The sequence below is a fragment of the Boleophthalmus pectinirostris genome, unplaced genomic scaffold, assembly GCF_026225935.1.
Source record: "Boleophthalmus pectinirostris isolate CB_2022bp ecotype Guang Dong unplaced genomic scaffold, ASM2622593v1 HiC_scaffold_14, whole genome shotgun sequence".
Classification (NCBI taxonomy): domain Eukaryota; kingdom Metazoa; phylum Chordata; class Actinopteri; order Gobiiformes; family Gobiidae; genus Boleophthalmus; species Boleophthalmus pectinirostris.
In genome coordinates this window covers 6656202-6683025 of record NW_026571047.1, presented here as the reverse complement: position 1 = coordinate 6683025, position 26824 = coordinate 6656202, and the positions used below count along the sequence as shown (strand labels likewise).

The 26824-nt window shown below is 38.3% G+C and overlaps 1 protein-coding gene across 1 annotated transcript in view; it reads left to right on the top strand.

Moving 5' to 3' along the window:
- The window catches only part of cacna1g (calcium channel, voltage-dependent, T type, alpha 1G subunit), a 634394-nt gene that overhangs the window by 419133 nt on the left and 188437 nt on the right, over positions 1-26824 (top strand). The window contains 5 exon segments of the mRNA XM_055150510.1: positions 4626-4777; positions 6963-7148; positions 9204-9318; positions 12604-12759; positions 23334-23399. Coding sequence (XP_055006485.1) covers positions 4626-4777; positions 6963-7148; positions 9204-9318; positions 12604-12759; positions 23334-23399 — 675 coding nt within the window.

The window sequence follows — 26824 nt, the reverse complement described above, 5'->3', positions numbered from 1 at the left end:
GCTGAAGTGGGCGGAGCCTGGAGGACTAAAGGGAAGAGTGAGGGGGGACGGATGGGGTCTGGAGGACTAAAGGGGAGAGTAAGGGGGCAGAGTCTGGAATACTAAAGGGGAGAGGGCTGGGGTCTGGAGGACTAAAGGGGAGAGTGTGGAGGAGAAGGGGCAGGGTTTGGAGGACTAAAGGGGAGAGTGAGGGGGCAGTGTCTGGAGGACTAAAGGGGAGAGGTAGGGGCGTGGGAACTGAAGGACTAAAGGGCTCCCCCTTTAGTCCTTCAGGACTAAGGGGGAGAGTCAGGGGGAAGAGGGTGGGGTTTAGAGGATTAAAGGGGAGGGTAAGGGAGGGCAGGGTCTCGAGGACTAAAGGGAGAGTGGCGGGGGGAGTAACTGGAGGACTAAAGGGGAGAGTGAAGAGGGGAGGAGCAGGGGCAGGGCCTGCAGGCCTAACGAGGAGCATGAGGAGGGGTGGGGTCTCGGAGGACTAAAGGAGAGAGTGAGGAGAGGGGGAGACGCTGGGTCTGGAGGACTAAAGGGGAAGTGAGGGAGGAGGAGGGGCATGGTCTGGAGCTATGAGAAAGAGTGTGATTGGTTGAACAGGTATCCACACTTCAAACTCCTGGTTGTAATCAGGGCAGTCATGAGTGATGTCTCCAGGCACTGCCGGGACACACCCATTTTGAATCATTTTTGTTTGTTTTGTTGAGGTTTTGTGGTTTTATGTATGAAAGAGAGAGCATAAGGGAGAGCAGGGGAGAGAGGAGGCTTAGAGAGACTAAAATGTCAGTGAATGAGTTATTTGAGTTTGATATCTTGATATCAGATTCCTTTGACAAATTCAGTGTATTTATTGCTTTTTGTACAGATAATGCTGCTGCTTTTTATTGAGTGGTTTAAAAGCCTTTATAGGGACTGGTGTGTGATTTAGCCTGGGCTATAAACACTGTGATACCTGCATCATATTACTGAATTGTTAATCTATGTTTGTGTATCTGGCCCTATTCAAAGAAACAATAAATTAAAAATACAATACAATACATGCACGAATCATTTATGACACTTTCAACATAACATAATGAGGCAAAACTATTGTAATATCATTCAGCTCATATTAAAGTCTATTTTATGTTTCTCATTTCAACATAGTCTGAACTGCATATACACGGGGCAGGAAAAAAAAAAGCATTCCATACATATTACAGTTTCTTTCTCTTTTGTGTCAAATGTTAAAAATGGAATCTCTTTTATCTTCTCTTCCTGCTTTTGTCTCTGGCAGCTTTTTCCAATTGTATGTTTTTTTTCTTTTTTTCTATTTGCGTCTACCTCCTCTATAAAAGATGTTATGAATTATGATATGAACATTTGAGCATGCAGCGGCGCTTTGATCTGACTGTACAGTGAAAGTGCAGGGCAAATTCCCCAGAGATGTGACAGACGTGTACTCTGTCTGATTTGAAAGGCTGTTATTCAAATGTGGAGTGGCAAAGGAGGAAAAATCATGCAAAGATGATTTATTTTAAGCCTTTAACTACAGCATAATATTGTTAGCTTGTGAAATTTTTACATAGAAACTTTTTAAGAATTAATTTGTATTTTTAATTTTATTTTATTGTGATAGAGTTGTTGTGTCCTTTGGCAAGACTCTGTAATTGCCTATGTATGGTATGCGCATTGTTGCAGATGGTCAGAGTGCACACTGGTGATAAAGAAATTGCACTGCTGTGTTTTGTCAGTCCCACACTGCCAGCTCAGTCCTTGTTATTTTGGCCAACATCATCAGAGGTATAATAATCCCTACAATAAACGCATAGACAGACTAGATTATAAATGGAGTGGCAAAGGAGGAAAAATCATGCAAAAAATTATTTTTTTCAGCCTTCACCTATAGTATAATATTGTTAGCTCATCAAAATTTTATATAGACATGTTTTAAGAATTTATCTGTATTGTTAATTTTATTTTATTCTGGTATACGTGTTGTGTCCTTTGGCAAGACATTGTAATTGCCTATGTATGTATGCTTGTTGTTGTAGGTAGACAGAGTGCACATTGGTGATACAAAATTGCACTGCTGTGTTTTGTCAGCCCCACACTGCCAGCTCAGTCCTTGTTATCTTGGCCTATGTCATCAGAGGTATAATACTCCCTACAATGAAAACATAGACAGACTAGATGGAGTGGAGTGGCAAAGGAGGAAAAAAATCATGCAAATATTATTTTTTCAGCCTTCAACTGTTGTATAATATTGTTAGCTCATCAAAATTTTACATGCCTTCATGTATAATATTGTTAGCTCATTAAAATTTTACATAGCATTTTTTAAGAATTTATTTGTATTTTAAATTTAATTTTATTGTAGTGTAGTTGTTGTGTCCTTCGGCAAGACACTGTAATTGCCCCATGTATGAGTTGTTTTGGGTGGTCAGAATGCACACTGGTGATGAAGAAATTGCTCTGCTATGCTTTGTGGGCCCCACACTGCCAGCTCAGTCCTTGTTGCCTTGGCATATGTCATCAGAGGTATAATACTCCCTACAATGGAAGAATAGACAGAATAGATTAGCAGATTTTTTTCAGCTTTTAACTATGGTATAATATTGTTGGTTCATCCAAATCATACACGGATTTTTAAAAACATATTTATGTGTATTATGTATTCATTTATTTTGTTGTATTGTTATTGTGTCCTTTAGCAAAACACTGTAATTGCTTATATATGGAGTGCGAGTTGTTGCAGGTGGTCAGGGTGGCTTTGGATAGAGGATTTGCACTGATGTGTTTTGTCAGCCCCACACTGCCAGCTCAGGTCATGTTTTCTTAGCCTATGTAATCAGAGGTATAATACTCCCTACAATGGAAGCATGGACAGATGAGATGAGAAGATTCTTTTTTTCAGCCTTTAACCATGGCATGATATTTAAGCTCATCCAAATCATACACAGATTTGTTTTTTAAAGTATTGTCAGGTTTAAACCCATATATATAATTTATTCATTTATTTTGTTGTATTGTTGTTGTGTCTTTTAGCAAAACATCGTAATTGCATATGTATGGTGTGGCTTTGTATGTTTATCTGGTGGTGATGGAGGAATTGTGTTGTGTCAGCCCCACACTACCAGATCAGTTTGTGTTTTCTTAGTCTTTGTCATTAGAGGTATAATACTCCCTACAATGGACGTATAGCCAGAGTGGACAATACTAACAGTGTCTCAAGGATTCACTTCTCCAGGTGCATTTATTCTACAATTCTGTTAGTCTATCCTGAGGCAGTGTGGAGTGAATGAATAATGTTCTAAATTGTAAAATGACTTTGAGCTGATTATTAAATATAGGTCAGTGTCATTGTTGTTAATTAGCAGTGCTGTTTTGTGCCACATATTATTTGAAAAACATGTCTTTTTCAGTGGTAGGAGACTTTTTGCTATCTTAAAGCGGTACCAAGTTCTTGTGATGGTTGGAGCGTCTGTCGTCTCCCTCTACTGCCTCTGGGTGGAAAAACAGCCTCACAATATGACTGACACCCAACTCGAAGAAACAGCGGGTGTTTCCCAATTGCCAGGGTCCTCGGTTTCTGAACCACTTCGGACAGATCCACATTGTCCGAGCCATCACGGCCTCCCTGCGCTCGACTCCACAATACACCACAACCTTAGTTTTTATTCACTTTATTTAAGAAGTAAAATGCATTATAAATAATTTCCTATTTTAGGCACATTGCTGCTGATCACACTATTAGAACAAATTAATTTAAATCAGGACAAATGCAGCAAAATCTATTACACAAGGGGACTGGGAATACAATTAGCCTATCAACTGAAAATGTTCCAGCCTGTGTATTTATTTATTTATTTAGGCTAATTATCAGCCCAACTAACTCAATAACAGATGATTCACTCAGCCTTTGTTTTTCACATCGTTTTAATGCTTGTGGACATCTAAAAACACCTCTGAACACGTTATATTTGTAGAAGCACTGATGTTTATTAAAATTCAGAGTTTTATCGCTTTGGATTTGGTCACGTGACACGATGCAGTCGCTCCCTCCAGAGCCTGTTCCACGTGCGCTCCAAGACACTTGATTCTGCTTCAGAGGAGCCGACTCTGGATGAGGGCTACAAAGTGGTCTTTGGAGGAAGAGCCTGGGAATTGAGAAACACCCTTTGTATTTTTTCATATGGGAGCTACAGGAGAAGCTCTAGTGCTCAGAGTTACTTCATTCTGCTGTAAAGAATGTGCATTGTGTAACTTCTGCTGGAGGGTCTGTCTCCATGGAGATGTTACTGATCTGTCTGAAATGTTCCACAGTGGTTTCAAACCTTTCTATCTTCATGGAAACCAAACCAGGCCAAGTTACATGTCAGATCACAGTCAGAATGTCTGTTTTTCATGGTATTTTTGAGCTATAAAACCACTGTTAATTGAATAAATGTAAGTTAGAGCTGTTTAATGTCACACTGTGGAACATTCCAGGCAGAGCAACGACATATCCATAGAAACAAATAGGTGAAGAACCCCCAACCAAAAGTTATATAGTTCTGCTTTAAGTATGGGAAAACTGCAGTTATGTGTATGTATATATTGTTTTGGTATAAAATGTAACTCTTATCTTACGCCTGTGTCTCTGTGTTCTTCAGCCGGACGAGTTGACCAACGCTCTGGAGATCAGTAACATCGTGTTCACCAGCCTCTTCGCTCTGGAGATGCTCCTCAAAGTCCTGGTGTACGGCCCATTCGGATACATCAAGAACCCATACAACATCTTTGACGGCATCATCGTCGTCATCAGGTCAGACCACGCTGACATTTCACTTTTCATTTCATTTATTTGAAATCATTAGAAAAGGACATTAAAAGTGCGAAGAGAACAGCTTGACCTTTATTCATATTTAACTTTCTGTCTGGAGAGAAAATAAGAAAAAAAATATTCCATGATGGTCACTTTTCAACATTCTATTTTATACCCTGTTTATATAATTAAACAGTACAGTATGTATATGCGCACTCTTGCTGGTTTAAAAAAAAAAAAAAAAAACAGAACCTGTGTCACCAGAACCTTAACTTACAAATAGAGGACACATCCAAGTTTGTCTTATTCTGTCCTGCACGGGTTCATTTTTGGAGACCCGCACCTGCCCACACCCGCCTAGTACAGCACCACACCTGCCCATTAACCCATGATTATATCAAATTTAAATCCGCACCACCCGGACCTGTTAACATTACAAATGTTACCCTCCTGTGCCTGTGATAAATCGGGGTCAGCCCATTAGTCCCACAACCCAATAGCCCAGGACTAACCCAGGACTGAACCAGGACTAACCCAGGACTGAACCAGGACTGAACCAACACCGCGTCATTAGTGGATTATAAAGCCGATCGCCAGGACTACACCGGGACTACACCGGGACTACATCAGGACTACACCAGGACTGAACCAGGATTACACCAGGACTACACCAGGACTACACCAGGACTACATCAGGACTGAACCAGGATTGAACCTACACCATGTCATTAGAAGATTATACATATATACACGGAGCAACTGCAGAGCTGATCACCAGGACTACACCAAGACTACACCAAGACTACACCAGGACTACACCAGGACTACACCAGGACTACACCAGGACTACACCAGGACTACACCAGGACTACACCAAGACTACACCAGGACTACACCAAGACTACACCAGGACTACACCAGACTACACAAGACTACACTACACCAGGACTACACCAGGACTACACCAGACTACACCAAGACTACACCAGGACTACACCAGGACTACACCAAGACTACATCAGGACTGAACCAGGATTGAACCTACACCATGTCATTAGAAGATTACACATATATACACGGAGCAACGGCAGAGCTGATCACCAGGACTACACCAAGACTACACCAGGACTACACCAGGACTACAAGAGAACTACACCAGGACTGGACCAGGTCTAAACCAGGACTAAACCAGGAGCGCACTGAAGTCTCTCTCTCAGCCTGGTCCATCGTTCCAGGAAAAGACCGGGAAATGGCACTTGTTTCCAGGGCAATGGATGTCCTAGATGCAAGTCAAGTATTTTTCTCCAGTTCATCGTTCATTTGATTCACCTGATCCACCGTGTGTAATCACTACCTGCCCGCACACCTGCCTGTAAAATTCTAGAACGTTAAAACCTGCCTGTTTCAGCAACTATTTGCCAGGCCAGGCCTCACGGGAAAGTTCAGAACCTCCACAATTCCCTCACTACACTAGCACTGATTCATGATTGGCTGGAGGTTTATGTAGTGACCATTAGGATCAGAAAGAGGCATTTTAGGTTTAAACCAGCTGGATTTCAGCACTGAAACTGGCAACCCAAATGAGAGAGTCACGTGAGTCTCATTCTGTTTTCTGTCTGGATAATCTTCTTGAACCAAAACACCAAATTATAACAACAACAACTTGTCAATCATGTCTCATGTTTTTGTAATTGAGAATAAATCATCATAATGTAAACACCTAATGAATCTAATCATAATTGTTAATAGTACAAGCCATATTTGATTTGAATATATTTACCTCATATCTGGGAATTTAAAATCACTCTTACATACACTTCCTTAAAATGTCCTAGATTTAAGTTCAGATGTTCTTCCTCACACATGTTTGAATAACTCTTATTATTAGACTGACAACATCTCCAAAGCTCAAAATGCTCTGTTCCATCTTGTGAGGACATGAAGTGGGATTTTTCAAGTTAACAGTTACCTTTTACCTTTTGTTTAGTAGAGATTTGCTAGTTTTCCACGGCTGAAATTGTCAAATGGATTCTAGTGAATGTGTATGAAGTTTAAAAACACACTGGAGCACTTCCTGTATTACCACATGACATCACAAGGTTGGAACAGAGTGTTTTCAGTTCAAGTCTTCATGATTATTATTCCGAAACAACACTTACTGACCTTGTATGTATTTCTTTTCCAGTGTGTGGGAGATCGTTGGCCAGCAGGGCGGCGGTCTCTCGGTTCTCCGTACGTTCCGCCTGATGCGCGTTCTGAAGCTGGTGAGGTTCATGCCGGCTCTGCAGAGACAGCTCGTGGTCCTCATGAAGACCATGGACAACGTGGCCACCTTCTGCATGCTCCTCATGCTCTTCATCTTCATCTTCAGGTAAAGGACACAGGACAAGTTTGGAGATACTGCAATGGTTTAGGAAAGAGGGAAATGAATGAATGAATGAATGAATAAACAAATAAATAAATAAAGTACAAATAAATAAATAAAAGAACTAATACAAAAAAAAATAATAAAAAGTACTAAAAATAAAATATAAAGTACAAAAATATATAAAAATAAAAATACAAAAAATGTTTTAAAAGTAAAAAAAAAAAAAAAAAGTACAAAAAATAAATAAATTAATTAAAAAGTACAAAAAATTAAATAAAGAGTACATAAAAAAAAATTGTTATAAAAATAAAAAGCACAAGAAATAACAAGTGCAAAAAAAAAAAAGTTGAAAAAAAAAAAATACACAAAATTTAATAAAAAATAAAAAGTACAAAAAATTTTAATAAAACGTGAATGCGAAAGAATAGTTGATTGAAGCAGTCACTGGATGCTTACAGTTTACTCTTGGTATAATAATATTTTCAAAAGCCAAATGGATTTTACCTGCTATCAAAATATTATTCCATCTCTTTCTTGATAAAACCCACTATACATTATTGTAATTGCTAATATTTCTCCAGAAGACGGTAACAAAGCGGACAAAAAGAAACAATTTTGGCAGCTTTTCAGAACGGTGAAATCTGTTTTGCTATAGATCTCTTCCCAGACCCAATTTTCATTTCAGGATAATTAAATTGTCTTGCAGTAAAATGGTAAAATGTATTTATAGATTATTATTTAGACTAATCCTGGTACGATTTTGTCCATTGGTTATCGGGCCCATATTTCACCCTTCGCAGATTTATGTTATAATGTTCACAAACGTCACAAACATACCTGGAGTTCTTCTCTCAAACAGAAAACACTCTATACCACCTTGTGATGTCATGTGCTATTACAGGAAGTTCTCCATTGTGTTTTTAAACTCCATACACATTCACTAGAATCATGTGGATGATTTCAGTTGTGGAATTGCAGATTTCTACTGAACAAAAGGTAAAAGGAGCTGTTAACTTGAAAACTACCACTTTGTGACATCAAAAGAGGCAGAATAATAATGCAGGATTACTCAGACATGTATGAATGAAACAAAACACAACTCCAGGTTTGTTTTTGACAAGGTAACAACATTATAACATGACTAAAAGCTCACAAGTGTTCATTTTGTGTAATACAGGACCTTTAAGAAATGTGTCTCTACATTTTAGTTTGAACCTTGTGCACATGAAACATCATAATAAAAGTGTATTTCGTACTTACAAAGAAAATGAAGTCCATTGTAAGTGACAGTAATATATATTTTGAATTAGTAAAGTTTGTTCTTGCGTCAATAAAGTTGTCACTTCTCTCTGGTGCTGTCCGTGGTGCTGAACTTGGCAGAACATCCACTTCAGCACCACGTGTTGAATCAACTGCTCAAAACGAAATATTCTAGCTTTGGAATTGCGAAAAGTTTTCAAAATGTCATCTGAAATCCATGAATACACAAAAGGGGTTGTCATGGCGAACATGTTGCGTAGTATTTTAAAGGTGCATTGTGTAACTTTTCTCGTAGAGGATCCGTCATGCTTTTCTCCATGGAGATATTGTAGCTTTTTCTGGGATGTTTCACAGTATGGCATTAAACCTTTCTATCTTCATGGAGACCAAACCAGAGCAAGTTACAGGTCAGATCTGTGGAGAGGCGATGCCGCTCACAGTCAGAATGATTGGGTTTCTAGGTATTTATGAGCTATAAAACCACCTGTAATTGAATAAATGTAAAGGTAGAGCTGTTTAATGTCATACTGTGGAACATTTCAGGCTGAGCAATGACGTCCATAGTAACATATTACAAGTTAAATAGTGCACCTTTAATATTTTAGCACTGGATGTCCTCTGTCTAACTAATACCTAGGCAAAATTTGATTCTGTAATTTACTTGTTGGTGCTGTCAACAAAATGTGCCACTGTTGTTCACAAAAATGAGTGTATTGGAAAACTATTTTAATTTAAAGTAACTTTAGAATTTCTTTGTTGTAAAATTGAATAATTTTAAATTTTTTTTTTTTTTTGCAGTATCCTCGGAATGCATCTTTTCGGCTGCAAATTTGGCTCGGAGAGAGACGGAGACACACTTCCTGATCGCAAGAACTTTGATTCCCTTCTGTGGGCCATCGTCACTGTCTTTCAGGTAACACTGTTTTGTTGCATATTTAAAAAAAAAAAAAGTCAAGTTCAAATAATATAATATAAATTGTACTTAATATAATATAAATTATACTTAGAATGGTATTTCATCAAGACATATTTGAATAATTGTGTGTATTTAGGCTGTCTTAGGCTGTCTGTCACTTTGTAGATACTCATATCGATACTCATTTGAACAAGTATCAAAACAGGAAAAATGAAATATACTGGATATAAAAATAGGACACGATTTGACCTTGACCTTTGACCTCTATCGGGTCGTTTTTTAAATAGAAAGGTAATGTCCAGCAGACTCACAGCGTTTTCATGCTCCATTGTTCGAAACTGTGTGTGTCAGTATAGTTGGCGTACCACGATATGGTGCACTGACAAACGTTCCCCGCTGCGATAAAAGGCGTTAATATTTTTAATGCTTTATTTTCTTTGTAATTAATTAATTGTAATAAATGCATTAATGTCCCACCCCTAAAAATTATAATAATAATTATATCAAGTGTTCCATATTAATGACATAGCACTGGGAGAATTCTGTCCAAAAGTTTATTATTTCAACAAAATACAGGTGTTTTCCTTACATTTTTATTGATCAAATATTAATTACTGTGTACATTAGAGGAGTTTTGAACCAGTGTACTACATAGTTGCTAGGGAACAGGATGAAATTCTTAGTGAGATGTAATGATTTCCTGGCCTGATTCATCAGCTGGTTTTACTTTGTTTCACTTCGTACAAACCGTCTGACTTTAAAGTGCTGAACTTCATTCGCTCGAAGGTAGGCGGGTACTTTTTATCATTAAACCAATGGCTGCTATTTGGTCATGATGTATGTAATGCGCCCCTAACAGGGTTAACTGGTATATTAATCTTTTCCCAAATCCTGTAGGAAGAAGAACAATAACGTCTTTGCCCCTTGATAAAATTCACCAAACATTCTCTTTATTCCGGCTTTACATCCTCGATCTCGGGAATGGTTGGCAACACTGAATATATGACTCTTCGCTGATTGGCTGGTGCCCAAACTTGCACTTCCAGGGTTTTTCGAACCGTCTATTGTATTCTGATTCCTGACCTAGTTGCTGGAGATAAATGAAATCGAGCGGAGGCACTAGATGGCACCAGCCTGGATAATGATTTCCAACCAGAAGGTCAACTTTGAAACCAAAAAAAAATGGCCAAATCGGGACAAGATTTCAAACATTTGTAGTAAAATCTATACTCTAATGATCGTCGTAGTCCAATCTGTCATGGACACTTTAAATTCATACTCAAAGGCTGAATAGCTGGACCTTTAATTTAATTTCTTTCCGTTCATTCTTCACTGTCTTTTGCCCAATTAGCCCTGGTTTCATGCTCGCCCTCCCCGCTAACACAAGTCAGCAGAGCACTGACCCAGAACAAACGGAATCTGAACGGATCTTCCAATTATAATGTGCCCTTAAAACCCTCTCCTCCCATTTGTGAGCGAAAATATATCTCCCAAATCAATAAATCATTTCGTATCCAGCATTCTGAACTTGGTGGCCTACAATTATCCAAAGCAAGTTTTTTTTTTTTTCCCCTTATTCAGCGAGCAAAGCAAATGCCAAGTAAGATTAGTAAAACATGTAATTTAAGTCATGCATTTGTAGCCTATATATAGAGATGACATATATTATTGAATGGTACATATGCTGTCTAGTAGCTGTGTGCATGTACGTATAGGGCATGGTTATTCCTATGGGCCGTGTATGTATTACTGAGTCAGGAAACGAATGTACGTCTTAATAATTTAGAAATCGAATTATACAATCTGAGACGTTATTAACAAATGATTCGATTCTTCCAGTAGTATGTCCAGATATGTATGTACTGTAGCTTTAATTTGTCATTGAACTAAAAAAAAATGGTCCATCTTCTGACTATAAACAACATATTTCCTACTACTACTACTCCTAATACTACTTTTACTTCACTACATTTGAAAGCAGGTATCTGTACTTTCTTTCTACTCCACTACATTTTTGAACACGATTGAAAAGTAAACGTAATTTTTGTTACAGTTTGAGACTTGCTGAAAAGGCTGAGAGTTTATTTGATCAAGTTCATAATTTGAGCCATAAAAATATACAAATAAAAACAGCGAGGATACTTTTTTGATTAAACACTTTCTGTTGAGCAAGATTCTGCACAAATCTTTAACAAAATTACAACATTTGAAGTTTTATAAGATTTCAAAATCTGCGTAAAATACTTGTTTTTTTACTCTTTAAGTACATTTTTAAACAGCTACTTTAATACTTTTACTTAATTGGATTTTTCATGTGATACATTTACATTTAGTTGAGTATTATTTTGCTAAAATGACAAAATTTGGTACTTCTTCTACCATTGCATATTGGTGGTTAGGTGGTTAGGTTACCATCTCCTGGCAATAACGGGAATTACTAATAGTTAAACAAGCCACAGCTAGAGTTATCAACTTTTTCCAGCATACTAACAGAAACATGTAGTTGCGCAGAATGTGTTTTAACTGTAGAAAAGCTCAGATTTTGATTTATGGAATGTAAAAACAGCTCGGTAAACCTTCATACTTTTACCTGTGACGTCACAAAACAGGGAATTTCTAAATGGCGTGTTCATATGGGGCTTACTACACAAGAATGCATCAAATAAGCATGCTTAAAACAAAATACAACAGCGGAAACAATATTATAACATTTCCAGAGTTAATTTGGGATGATGTGAGTTCTTTAAGTCTTTTATTACACAAAATTGATTCTTGTGAGCTTTAAGACATGTTATAATGTTGTTACCTCCTCAGAAACATAACTGGAATTGCATTCTTTTTTTTGTTTTTTTTTCACACGTTTGAGTAACTCTTTATTATTAGTCTGTCTACATCTCCAAAGCTCAAAATGCTCTGTTCCACCTTATGATGTCATGAAGCGGTAGTTTTTAAGTTAACATCTACTTTTTACCTTTAGTTCAGCGTAGATTTGCAATTCCAGGGCTGAAATAATCCAAATGATTCTTGTGAAGGTGTATGAAGTTTAAAAACACAGTGGAGCACTTCCTGTATTACCACAAAACCAGGATGTGTGTGTTTAACATGTGTGACTGAAACAAAACACAACCTCCACTTCAGAAATTTGCATAATATTGGCCCTTTTAGTAGACACTGATGATAAGTCTAAACCAGGACTGAACCAGGTCTAAGGACCAGCTCAGGACTCAAGATGAATCAAACCAGACATAAATATTTGATGTGATTTCTCTGTTGTGTTGCCAGATTCTGACGCAGGAAGACTGGAATAAGGTCCTGTACAACGGCATGGCCTCCACCACCCCCGTAGCCGCCCTGTACTTCATCGCTCTCATGACGTTTGGAAACTACGTGCTCTTCAACTTACTGGTGGCCATTCTGGTGGAGGGCTTCCAGGCAGAGGTACTGCTTTGTCTACAAGAACAAAATATAAAGATAGTTGGATAGAGTGGTGGATAAAAATGTCTTGTGTAAAAGTGGTTTCATACTTCACACACTGCACAGTTTGGAGTTTTGGAGTTTTGTTTTTGGTCCAAAGCTGAGGTCTAAATGCAAAATAGTAAGGTGCATTATAATTTTTCTTAGTTTTGATTTGTAGAATTTTTTTAAACGATATATTTTGAAGCTAAATGTGAAGTAAATTGAACACATAAATTGTTATACTTCAATCTGTTTTATTGTTTTGATTTGGTTGGGGGTCCATCACCTGCTTGTTTCTATGGATAGGCCATTGCTCTGCCTGGAATGTTCCTCAGTATGGCATTAAACAACGCTACCTTAAGCCCAATTTCTGATCGTACGTCGAGAGTCTGCGTCGCCTTGAACCTCCTCCACCTACACGTCGAAGCAAGGGAAAGAAACGCAGACAATAAGGGTTGTGGTCGGTCCTTTCTACATCCGCTCTACATACATTTCCGGTACTCCGCTTTCCCGCTAATTCAAAATAGGTACATTCCACCTTCTATGTCTTCTCTTTCGTTTCTTTGCCAACATTTGTACCAGAAGCATTTGTTCCTCGATATCTATCAGCTCCAACTCCATCAGCGTCCTCTCCCAGTCAGTCGCCGTGAATCAAAAACGACGGTGACCAGGCGATGTTGGACAGTGTGCGTTGAGTCGATGCAGAACTATAATTCTGCCGTTACATTTATTCAGTTGTAGGTGGTATTATAGCTCAAAAAATACTTAGAAAAACAGACATTCTGACTGTGAGCGGGGTCGCCTCTCCACAGATCTGACCTGTAACTCGGTCTGGTTTGATCTCCATGATAGAAAGGTTTAATACCATACTGTGAGACATTTCAGACAAAGCAATAACATCTCCATGTAAAAAAGCATTTGATGGACCCTTCACCAGAAAAGTTACACAATGCACCTTCAAATATACTTTTTTTGTGCAAACTAATATCCATAAGACGATTGTTTTAAGTCCAAAAAGCATGAGAAAGTGCAGGATTCGGCGAAACATCTACTGTACTGTACTGTAACTCCGATTTGACATACAATTATAGTCTTGTGGTTATTACTTTCCGCATAAATGATCAGCCCTGAACTTCCAAACTTCTAATCTACTTTTTTTTCAGAAAGTCTACGAGAAAAATTAATGAGAAATTTACTTCTGGAACCAATGGGGGGTGGGAGGTCACTGTTGAGCTCCATTATGCTCCTGTATTATGGTCCCAAAAGAAGGACTAAAGAGGTGACTGGCCGGACAGAGGACAGACTATTATGGGCTAGATTCTTTACAATAGTAGCAGTGTGTATGCGTCCTCTGTAGAAGTCTGTGGGGAGTGGTTGCCTGCTGTGAGGTGATACACTGACACCAGCTCTGATACTGATGGACCACAGCTCGATACAGGCACAAATCAATCCGCTTTTACATCTTAAAAGCTTCGGGGGGAGTTTGGTCCAAAGCAATAGAACGGGAAATTGTCCCAGCTTGCAGCTTACACACTTTAGACCTGAAGTCAGTTGTTTTTAGCTCAGTTCGGACTTTTATTTTTTTATTTAAAGCCACAGTATGCAACCTTATAGCCAAAAAAAAAAAAAACATACAAAATGAGAGCATGTTTATTTAATTTTTATTTTGTTCATTGTGGTTGTGTTCATTGCTTTGAAAAACAGGGGCGGCACCAGACATTTTCCTTGAGGGTGTAGTTCTTCACTCACAGGGTCAAAATGAGATCGTTGTGTGCTGTCTCCATCTAAATATAAAACGTTTTTTATTTATGAACAAAATAAGACTGGTGTGCTGTTAGCATGCTAGTTGTTGATAGCATGTCTGTGACGGTAAAAGCTCTTATAAACTCACTGTGAATAATTAGGATGCTAGGAATGCATTAGACAAGTGAAAAATAAAACATCGATCCATTTTAAACTATTTAAAATCACCTAATTCAGTTTTCTATGTTTTGAGAACAGCAAAAATCAACTGTATTTTACTGCTTTGCTGCCAAATTGATTATCGTAGTGCATATTTGGTATTTGGTAGCACTCACAACAAATTTAGCAAATATAAGAACCACGGTGAGCCTTAGATGAGGAACAGTTAGATCCTATAAAACATAAAACTTTATCCATTTAGTAGTGCACAAAGTTAGTCATCAAAATAATACATGTACAGTGGTAAAAGGCATTTAATTCATCAAATATATTTATTCAGCACAATACGCGTAAGTTAGAAAACCCTTGGCGAGCTACTTTCGAGGATAGTAGAAAGCTTCTAGCTCCCGAGCTGCAGGTTGGAGACTCCTGATACAGAACCTTTTATGGATATGAGTGAACCCCCACGCCCGTCATGTTTGAGTCGCTGTTCTAAAAAAAACTTTTTAATGTAGTTAGCTGCTGTAGTCATTTATAACACATAATATTAAATTCTTTCTTTATTGTAGTCACATTTTAGACACTCTACAGTTTCCATTTGAACATTTTTAGATGAGGTTGAATGTCTTAAGAAAATGGGGAAATCTTTGTGGGAGCTATGGGCGTGCATTGGTCATTCTCGGGGAGGATAGTGCCCCCTCAAGCCCACCCACCCTCTGGCGCTGCCCCTGTTGAGAAAAAAAAAAAAACGTCCTCACTTACTTACTGTGAACAGACTCACATCTCCACAAACCTGACTGTTATTTGACCTGAAGTATGGCCTTTCTCCTGCTTTTTTTCCATGGAAATTTGGTTCCTTTGGCTATAATCTTTTAGCCTGATTCATCAGCCGGTTTCACTTCGTAGAAACCATCTGACCTCGCAGCGTTAGAATTTGTTCGCTTGATGGTAGGCAGGTACTTTTTTCATTTAACCAATCGCTGCTATTTGGTTATGACGCATGGGGCTAGCTGGTATATTAAGTTTTCCCCAAATCCCATAGGAAGAAGAGCAATAACGTCTTTCCCCTTGATAAAATTCTCCAAACGTTCTCTTTATTCTGGCTTTAAATCCTGGATCTCGAGAATTGTTCACCACACAGAATATATGGCTCTTCGCTGGTTGCCTGTTGCCCGAACTTGAACTTCTGTGTTTTTGCGAACCATCTGGTGTATTTTGATTCCTGACCTAGTCGCTGGAGAGAAATGAAATTGAGCGGAGGCACTAGGTGGCGCCGGCCTGGCTAATAATCTTTCACAGTTTGGCATAAAACATATCACTCTCCATGAGGAATGTTCTGAAGTATGGTTTTAACGGTCTGTTTCCATAGAACCTGTTACCTGTTCCTAAACACGGTCACTTTGAATGACCAATCACAACAAAGCGTCCCTCTGAAGTGTACTATCTGACAGCAAATATTACAGTGGCACTAAACACCTAAACTCCGCCCACAAGCACATTTCAAAGAGAGCTGCTAAAATGGGCAGAACCTGGACGACTTGAGGCCATTTTATAGTTCTGCATCGACTCAACGCACACTGCCGCCGTTGCCTCGTCGCCATCGTTTTTTATTTATGAGGTCTATGCACCACAAAGTAATTCACCGACATGACAGGAGAAGGCTACGATTTAAAAATGGCGTTCGTGTTTACAAAATGAAACAGGAAAGCGGAGTACCGGAAATGTATGTGGAGCGACGGCAGAGAGGAGCAATCTCAGCCTTTATTGTCTGCGTCAACTTTCCCCTGCTGTCTGATTCGGTTCGACACGTAGTTACAACATTTCGGAGGTGCACATCGGTCGACGCAGACTCTCTACGTTGCGACGCAAATGATTTGACGCATGACCATGGGCAGTTCTATGTGATGTCATGTAGTACTTGAAATCGCAGAGGATACAGTACAATAACAAAAACATGAATTTAGAGTTTAGTTTAAGAAATTGGCAATACATTTTAGATCATGGCAAAGTGTGATGGCATTCAAAGATAACATTTTTTCCCATTACGTAGAAGTTCTAATATCACCAAAAGTACAAAAGTAGATGGTCAAAGTTACACTGAAATATAAAATGTAAAAAAAAACAACTTTAGTATGTGTTGAGATCAGCAGGAGCCTATAGTTTCCTCTCATTCTCTTCTGTCTTATTCAACTTTACTTCTTTCCTCCAGAACAAGTTTATTTTTAGTCTGTCCAAACTTCTCCGTTGCTTAGTTACGCTCGTCTGAAAGCTGTAAGGGTGTTAGGAGAATTTTCTTCAAAGCCAAGACGCAAGCGCATTTTTAATGGGTGTGCATGAACATGAGACATGAGCCAGTATTTTGGTATTCGTATTAAAAGCGTAAAAGAGTATGGAACTTTCTGAACTGCCACGTGATCTGTATGATTCAATGGAAGTAGAAAGCGAAAGCCATACTGTAGTTCGGAACATTGTCCATACAGATAAATTTGTTTTAGGCCATACTGTGGGAGATTATAACCAAAGGAACAATATTTCCATGGAAACAAGCTGAAGGAAGCCAGGTTTGTGGAGATGCAAGTCCGTTCATAGAAAGGACAAAAAACACACAAATACATATTTCTCTTTGTCCATTTTTATTTTATTTTATTTTTTGGCTAAAAGTTGGCATACTGTGACTTTAAAGTGTAAATACTGTTATGTTGACTATGTTTCAGTGAAATAACCTGCAATCATTTTCTTTACTAAGGGTTTTTGTTTTACTGTTTTGGAAAAATGAAACCAAAAAGCCTGTTGTTTCCTCACAAATATACAGAAGGATTATAATGATGATAACTATACAAGATGACTGCGGTGTTGAACTTTACTTTACGCCAGTTTTTGTGCCATGTGGATTGACTCAGTAATTATAGATGTAAACCATAAATGAGTCACGAATTTACAAAAAAATAAATACATATAACAGGATCTTGGGATTAGGTAGAAAGGACTGATTTAACCTCCAAGGACCCGAACTCTTGCACGGCATCTTTTATTGATTTCTCTTTGTTATTTGGGTTGTTTGGGACCTGATGAGTGCAAAAACGATGAATTATATTTTTAGATGATGTAGTTTCTGAGAAAATTATGTCCAAATATAATACATAAAACATGATGGAAGACAATAAAGTCACAATTGAATAATGATTTGCTAAAACTATTTATGAAGTGCCTGAACAAACCAAAATGTGTTGGACATACAGTATGTCAATTGAATCGTTGAGCGTTTGGCACTTGGATGAATTTTTTGCAGCCAGCGTATCTATCTTGGCCACCACTGCATTTTCTGGAGATGTAGTGGAGCTATCCGTGGCTTTAGCAGACTCCGACTTTTTACTCTTTCGCTCGATACCAGCCCGTGTATTGATGTCTTACGTGGTGGTAGAAAATGCTGAAAGACAGAAAATACAGAAAGACAGATAGTTAAGAATTGAAATGAAAAACGTCATGTATCTCTTTGAAGCAACGCAACTAAACGTCTTTACATGTCGCTGCTCACTAGCGCCCCCCTGGACATACAGTATATGTCCCCATATGTTGGCGCCACGTCCTAGGAGGCTACAGGTTCTATATTACGCAAAATGGACTCTTGAGCTTTAAGCCATGTTGTTTAAGTATGATGTTATGTCCTTAAAAGCATCAAATAAAACAGAAAACGCACACCAAGTTCTAGTAGAGGTTCAAATGCAAGAAACAGGAAGATAAAAGTGAAAAAAAAAAAAGCATAGCGCACTCAGATGGCCGATGTCCAAAAGATTTTCCATTTTTAAATAACGTTTCGGCAAAAATAACTATCTGACTATCTGAAAATATCTGCCAAAAACTTTTTTTTTTTGCCGAAACATTATTTAAAAGTAAAAAAGCTTTTGGACATCAGCCATCTGAGTGTGCTATGTGTTTTTTCACTTTTAACCTTCTCAAAAACATCCCTGGAGTTGTGTTTTGTCTCATTTCATTTTGTTTCACACTGGGTTCTTGTTCTCTGTCAAACGCAAAACACTTTATTATTAGTCTGTCTGCATCTCCAAAGCTCAAAACACGCTGTTCCACCTTGTGATGTCACGTGGTAATACAGGAAGTGCTCCACTGCTTTTTTTAAATCTCCGTACACCTTCACTAGAATCATTTGGATAATTTCCGCTCTGGAATTGCCAATCTCTACTGAACAAAAGCTAAAAAGTACAGTAGCTGTTAATTTAAAAAAGTACCACTTCAATGACATCACAAGGTAGAACAAAATTTGAGCTTTGGAGATGTAAACAGACTAATAATAAAAGAATTACTCAAACATGTGAAGGAAACAAAACGCAATTCCAGGTCTCTTTTTGAGGAGGTTCTTAAACAACATGTCTCAAAGCTCACAAGAGTCCATTTTGCGTAATATAGAACCTTTAAAGAAGTACATTTGACCTAATCCCAGGATCCTGTTATATGTATTTATTTTTTGCTCGATTCGTTGACCTGGTTTGTGGTTCACATCTATAATTACTGTGTCAATCCACATGGCGTAAAGTTCAACAGCGCAGCCATCTTGTATAGTTATCATCATTATAAGCCTTCTCAGAGCTGTTTTCTGAGTGATTCATGCGTGTTTGAGTAATCCGGTATTGTGATGGGTTTGAGAATGGAGTGCTCAGAAAACCCCAGCCCACAGCACTCTTCTTACTTCTTACTTACTTCCAATTCTTCGAAAAATTCAAGCTCTAGGTCATGCGCTTCAAAAATATTGCCAAGACTTATTTCCGAAAATGAAAATCCTCTTCTTGTTACTGTGAAATGCCATGAGGAAGAGGCAGAGCGAACATAAATCACTTCTGCAGTTTTGAGCAGGAAGTCAATGGAGCTTTCTCTTATTAAAGCCATAGTATGTAACTCTTTTGTGCAAAAATCTGTGGTGGAAAGTAAGTACAAACTTTAGGTAACTGCATTCTACAGTGGATATGTTTTACTTTTACTTCACTACATTTGAGAGTATGTATCTGTACTTTCTATTCCACTACATTTTTGATCTGGACTGAGTAAGTAACAAGACCTGCTGAAATGGCTGAGACGTATTTTTAGCACATTTAATTTGAGTCAGCGTCCCAACTTTGAGCAAACCAAACACATAAAAACACAAAAAACGGCTGGAAAAATTAAGAAATCAATTGAGTCTCTTAAAATCAGCTGAATTCTTTTTCAAAATCACTACATTTCAGCTTTTACTTTTACTCTTTAAGTCCATTTTTAAACAGGTACTCTAATACTCTGACTTAAGTTGATTTTTTCATGTGATACTTTCACGTGAGTAACCTTTTTCCCCAAAAAAATCGAGTACTTAATCCACCACTGACAAGAATTCACAAAAATAAAATTATTTGACGATTGGAGATGAGAAGAGCAAATCACTATAACGCGATTAAAAGCTCTGAAAAGTTGATACTGGAGAACAGACGTCCTTTAAGAAAAACACACTTATTCCACTGGTAGATATTTTTACTTGTCAAGTTGAATCTACTCAAATCAAGTAAAAAGTTTGTAATTTAAGTCATTTTAACTTACCTAGATATTGTTTTTTGCAGTGTTCCATAGCTCTAGTCATGTAGTTTCAAGTGTGAATTTTCAAAGTTAATGGAAGCAATGTTTATGTTTGTGTCTTCAACAGTACAAAAAAACAATCAAAAACATTTTAACATATGCTATGCTGAAAATGTACGCTTACGGCTAAGGGTCTGATCAGCATTTCATCAGAGCTTTTAGCAGGTAATGCAGTGTGTTAATGCTTATGTGCCTTCACTCTAACTTTGAAGCATATTAAATGACAATATGCTTATTTCCAGCGTAAAGGTACAATGGTGCAGAACATTCCAGCTGATTTTAACTCATGTTGTTCCTGACCTGAGCAGCTTTTGCAGGTTTCTCCTCTCTCCTCTCCTCTGCTGACGTTAAAGGGCCTGTACCGGATTTGATTCTTCCAGTTAAGATAAATACCTTTTATATTAAGGAGTGTTTTGTAAATGCAGATAATTGAGAAGGAAAGTAGACGGAAAGATTTCACCTACACATTTTAAAGAGCATTTTGTTAGGTGATACCATAGACCAAGGGTGTCAAACATACAGCCCGGGGGCCAGATCCGGCCCTCCAGGATCTTTAATCTGGCCCTCGGCTGATTTTCTACTAAAATATTTAATTATATTTTAAAACCTGAAGACAGAATTTGAAATTTTTCGCACGCCAATTACAGACAAACCAGTGATGTGCCCGCAGAAATGCACCTAGAAATAACAGATTTACAGTTACCACCTACCTTTGTGAGCAGGTTTTCTCAGTAATGAACATTAATAAAACAAAACTGTGCTCAAAGCTGAACACAACACACAAGCACTTGAATGACATTCTGAAGACAGCAGCTACTGAGGACATGGTTGACATCCCTGCCATAGACTGTAGAAGGCATCATCCATAGCGTTTGGTTGCAATCAAATGAAGCTCATCGAGGCCTGCAGTCTCGCAGACCTCGGGGAAAACAGGCATTGGATTGGTCTGTTATTAATGTCTATATGTTAATTTAGAGAAGAAAAATAGCAAAATAGAAATCCCAGGATCATGTAGAGAGGGTTGGTATAAACATTTAAACATTTTAAGACCAAAATGGTTACAGAGAGAATGGGACAATAGGTTCTTTCGAAAGAAGTCAAGTGCAACTAAAGCTTGAAGGAACCAAGGTCACGTCCTATTTGGAATGTGGGGGCTAGTGTACAGTCTACGGGTAATAGACTCTTATTATCCTTACAGACTAGGGACCAGAAACCAAACCAGGACGACGTTTGGAAACATGCGACAACTTCCGGCGAGCTCTGTTCGCGGTAGCAAATCTGACAAAATCTTGGAAAAATGAGAAAAAATGGCCCGGTTTTCTTTATCTCCACGTCACTGTAGAGTTCTGTTATGTTCAGCTAATCAACTATTCCAACCATACCTCAGTTTTCATCGTTTCCCCACTGAAATTATGGAAAATGCGACTATATATGCAGTCTTCATTTTACCGCTGATCACATTTACTTCAGCGGGTTTTATCACAGTCAGTTGTCGAATCCAGTGTCGGGAACTACACCGGACCTGAAGTTGTCATCGCATGTTTCCAAACGTCTTCCTGGTTTGTGACGTAAGTGTGAATAGAGCCTACACCCATAGAGTTCGCAAGTTCGCAAGTTCGGGTTCCTTCTGATTCTGGTTCCCATTGACTTATATTTGAATATTGTGGCTCCACTCTGTAACTACTGCTGTGAGCCTCATCATTTTGGTCTTAAAATGTTCATATTAACTCACTCTAGCTGATCTTGGGAGTTTTTATTTTACTATTTCGTCCATTTTAAAAAATCCTGTTCATAATATAGAACCTGGCTCCAAATTCGCCCATGTAACCACTAGAATAATGAGCTTCAGTTGAGTGAAACTGAACGCTGTGGGAGACTTCACACTCACTTAGTCCAATTCTTTACACAGTCTATGGCAGGGGTCTCCAACCTGTAGTTCGGGAGCCACCAGTAGCTCTCCACTTCCTTGCAAATAGCTCACCAAAGAATTTCTGAATCATATGTTTTGTGCTGAATAACAAAAATTTGATGAGAAGAACGACTTTTAAAATTGTAAATGTATGATGTTCATGCTTAACTTTACTTTCTGCACTAGTAAATGGATAATGTATGTTTTATAGGCCTCTAACTGTTCTTATCTAAGGCCGTGGCTCTTATTAGTACTCAGTTTCTTGCAACCACTAAAGGCCTGTTTACACAATGGTTGTGAGTAAAACCGACAAATTTTATTGGAAATGCCTTTCGTTTAGACAGTGATGGCATTTTTGTGGCTTAAAAACACAAAACTCTAAAACCACCCTCCAGAGTGGAAAAGTTGAATATGCTCCGCAGTAGTGTTTCCGTCTACACTGCCCAAGACGCAAAACTCTGGTCAGATCTGCTCACATCGTGTAATCGTTTACGTCACATACATCACCACCTAGCGTCACCACCTAGGTGCCTGGCATGCATACCCAGTCGAATTCCACACAATTTTGCGTCATCGTATACATGCAGATTTCCTCCCGAAAACTCTCGTCTGAACACGGAATAAAAAATGAAGACGCAATGCCACTTTTGCATCTTCTGTTCAGACCGTCATCATATAGACGTAGCCTAAAATGAGTAGCTCCCTGGCTTTTTCGTTTTGTAAAGGTCGTTCACCAGAGGAAAAAAAAAAAAGGTTGGACACCCCTGGTCTCCTAATACCTAATGGAGAAGCTTCTGATAGGGTTGCTTTCGTCCAATCAGGAATAGAAGTCACTAAGAATCATGTTCTGCCCTCTTGCTTAGCATTACACAAGACACTAGATTCTCCCTCATGTTGCATTTTTAAGTATAAGAATACAACTCTAAGAGGGTGAAGTAAAAGCTAAATAAGATTATCTGAGACAGTTCTGTGTCATGGTGCACTGTGGTGTCCTCACGCAGGGTTTTGAATCAGGTACAGACCCTTTAAGTTTCCAAACTAACCCAAACTAACCCTTCAACTCTCCTCTTGTGCGTCTCTTGTTGTCTTTTGTCCCTCTGTCCTGTCCTGTCCTGTCCTCTCCGACCTCCAGGAAGTGGCCAAGCGGGAGGACTTGCATGCCCAGCTAAGTCTGATCCAGCTGCCTGTAGAACCAGGGGTATGTACTGCACTGCAAGCTTCAGGCCTGCTTCCTTTTCCACCCACCCTAATACGTCCACCCTTTGACTTCTTGACCTCGTTCTTGACCCCTAACCTTCACTCTGAAAGTATTTTGCATATTCTTGCGTTGTGTGATTTGCTATTCAAAATGGTGCTGATGTTTTGCATATTCAGCGTTTTTATTCAAAGTGGTCTGACAGAATAAGCACATTTTCAAAGTTTCTGTTCAAAGCAGCAGAGAAGTTAAAGTGGGACTAAAGGGGAGAGACGGGGGGGAGGAGGGGCGGGGTCTGGTGGTATGAGGAGCACTGTGATTGGTCTAACATGTATCCACACTTCTAACTCCACCCCTGCAGCCAGGGTTTGTAATCAGGACAGGTCAGGTCATGTGTGATGTCACGTGGTACACAGTAGGACTTTATTATTATTATTATTTTTTTTTTTTATGTTTTAGACCACAACACTTCAAATGATTGATTAGTGTTACAGTTAAAAGTAATGGAAAGCAAAGTTTTGAAAGTTTGAATACAAAACAATTATCATTTGAGTTGTAACTAGTGATGCTGATGGTATAAATAGTGGTAAGTTGTGTTCGATTGTATGAAAAACAAAACTTGAAGTGCCACAAAACTGATATCTGAGGAACACCAACTACTGTATTACAGTATCTGGGTTCACATGTAAATGTAGAACAGTACAATTTCCAAACAAAGAAACACACAATTCACAAACCTACCAGACAACCTGTCAAATTACTGTCTGCATGTTGCACGGACACGATTTTTGTTCTGCATGGTTTTTGCATTTGTGATAATAATAAAATGTAAAGTGTAAATAGTGGTCTATTTTGTTGCACTTTGTGGAAAAACTGAATTTGAAGAAGCACAAAACTAATCCCTGAGGAACACCTACTGCATTTTGGCACTCAGTACAGTACATTTCCAAAAGAAGAAACACAGCAAACAGTCCTGCTTCCTGCATGTCGCATGTACACGATTTGTGCTAACATTAAAATATGACTGAAATAATGTAATAATTATATAATAATAATGAAATCATTATTTGAAAATATATATTTATGTATATATACTATAAAATGAAATGCATGACTACTGCATCTGTTCTTTCTTTGCTCCTTTTTTGTTTTGTTTCTGGGGGCATGGTATTAAGTGAACTTTTGTAAAATTTTGGCACAAATGTTTTTGCCACAACACACTCACCTAAACCCAGTTATTAACTTATTCACATTTTAGGATAATAGTAAAACTCTTAAGATTGAAGGTTGTGCACATGGTTTGAAAATGTAAAACACTTTGAGCTTCTATATTCTATAGTAGAATTTGCTGTTGAAGTGTTGCAGATGTTTTGGCCTGGTTTATGGTTCATATGTCTGTAATTACTAGGCCTGATCAGTCAAAGGGACTTCAAACCGTAAGATTAATATGACAAGGTTGTGGAGCCAGTCCTAAAGAAATAATGAGGTGGTTCAACATTTGTGAATCATAAATTCATATTTCTCTCAAAAACTGCATATCTTCCATAGCGTTATCTAGGGACCCACCTTCTATCTGAAGTTATAACATACAATTTTAGAACACAACACAACCTACTGGGTAATACTTATGAACTCTATTCTCAGTTTACCACAACTTATAAAACTTTGAAAAATAAAACTCCACATTTCCAAGTCTGTTTTATCTGTCTGCTGCATCAGAGTTAGAGGGGTTCATTTGGCTTATGGGGAGTCCGAGGATCAGGCTGATAAATCCTGTGGACTATTATGGGATGTTAGCTAATAAAGACCTCTGGGAGATCACTACTGTTTGCATGGATTGGGCTCGTATAATGCGAGGCCACTATCTGTGGTGATATGAGCATTTTGCAGTTGAGTGCTGTCTTAAAATCTTCCAGTGGGATCCAGCAGTGAGCCGGGATTTAGAGATTGGCTGGATTTTGTAAACACACAGGGGATACGGAAAAGGTGGATGGAAAGTGGAGTCTGGATACCTCGATATGGTTGACTTTACTTAAAAGGACCCATATGACGCTATTTTTTGATCTATTATAATGTTGTTTCTTCCTCACACAGACCTGGAGTTGTGTTTTGTTTCATTCACACATGTTTAACACACAAACCCTGTATATTTAGTTCTTCTTCCAAACACAAAACACTCTGTTCCACCTTGTGAAGTCATGTGGTAATACAGGAAGTGCTCCATTGTGTTTTCAAACTCCATACACCTTCACTGAAATCATTTGGATCATTTCAGCTTCGGAATTGCCAGTTATTACTGAATGAAAGGTAAAATATGTGTAAATGAAACAAAACACAACTCCAGGTATGTTTTTGAGGAGGTAACAATATTCTAACATGGCTCAAAGCTCACACGAATCCACTTTTTTGTAATATAAGACCTTTAATAATAAAATGGGAATGCTTGGACCATGGAATATGACTAAAATTTATATGAACAGCAAAGATCGTATGCCTATAATAAAAAAAAAAAAAAAGTGTTCAGAATACAGAAGTCTGATTGGATCATTTATCAGTTTTAAAGTTTCTATATTACCCAAGTGGATTCTTGTGAGCTTTAAGACATGTTGTGAGGATAAACAATATTAGTACACCTGGGCACTAGCTACCATCAGAAAACTCCATTTGAAAAACCAGACTATCAGAACCCCCCTGCTCCAAAAACAGCAGTTCTGTTTAGGAGGCTTGTTTACACTCTGCCACCCCAATTTGGAGGTGGCGTTTGGGGCAGGAGATGAGCCAGACCGCGTCTGCTGATAGCCACAATAATATGGAGGCACCACGGCTCCAGGCAAGCCCAATTACACCCACTGAAATAAGGATACATGGGAGGCCGAGGTTAGTAAAAATGGAAAGCTACGGCAAGGGAGTGAGCCAAGGTAGCTCCAAAATTGGCTGCAACCAAGTGTTCATTTGCTTAATAATATCATATATTTGATATACATAATGGAAAGTACACTTTGAGTTGGCGCAATTAACAAATTGTAAAGGTTGCAGTTATTTATGAGATATGCTGTTCTCTGCAAAGAACTAAATATTCTGTCTTTTTCTGCTTTACAACAAAAAAAGTCTTCTCTCATATGTTCATGCGCCAATCTAAAAAAAAAATATTATATGATTTGGTTAGGTCAAGATGAACTCGTAGTGGCTCAGATAGAGTGGTCTTTCTATAAATAATCACTGGTGCTATAGTGATTAACAACTTAAAGCAAAATGTTACATGTTTTGAATAGTGAAATGTCATCAAAATGCTACCAAAAGAGATAGCATTTTGCACAGATCTAACATTTTTCTTTCACTCACCACCACCTCTACATTATGTACCTTGTCCATAAAATTCTAAAACAAGTATTTTGTTACATTTTTTCGTTAAATAAAACCATAAAACA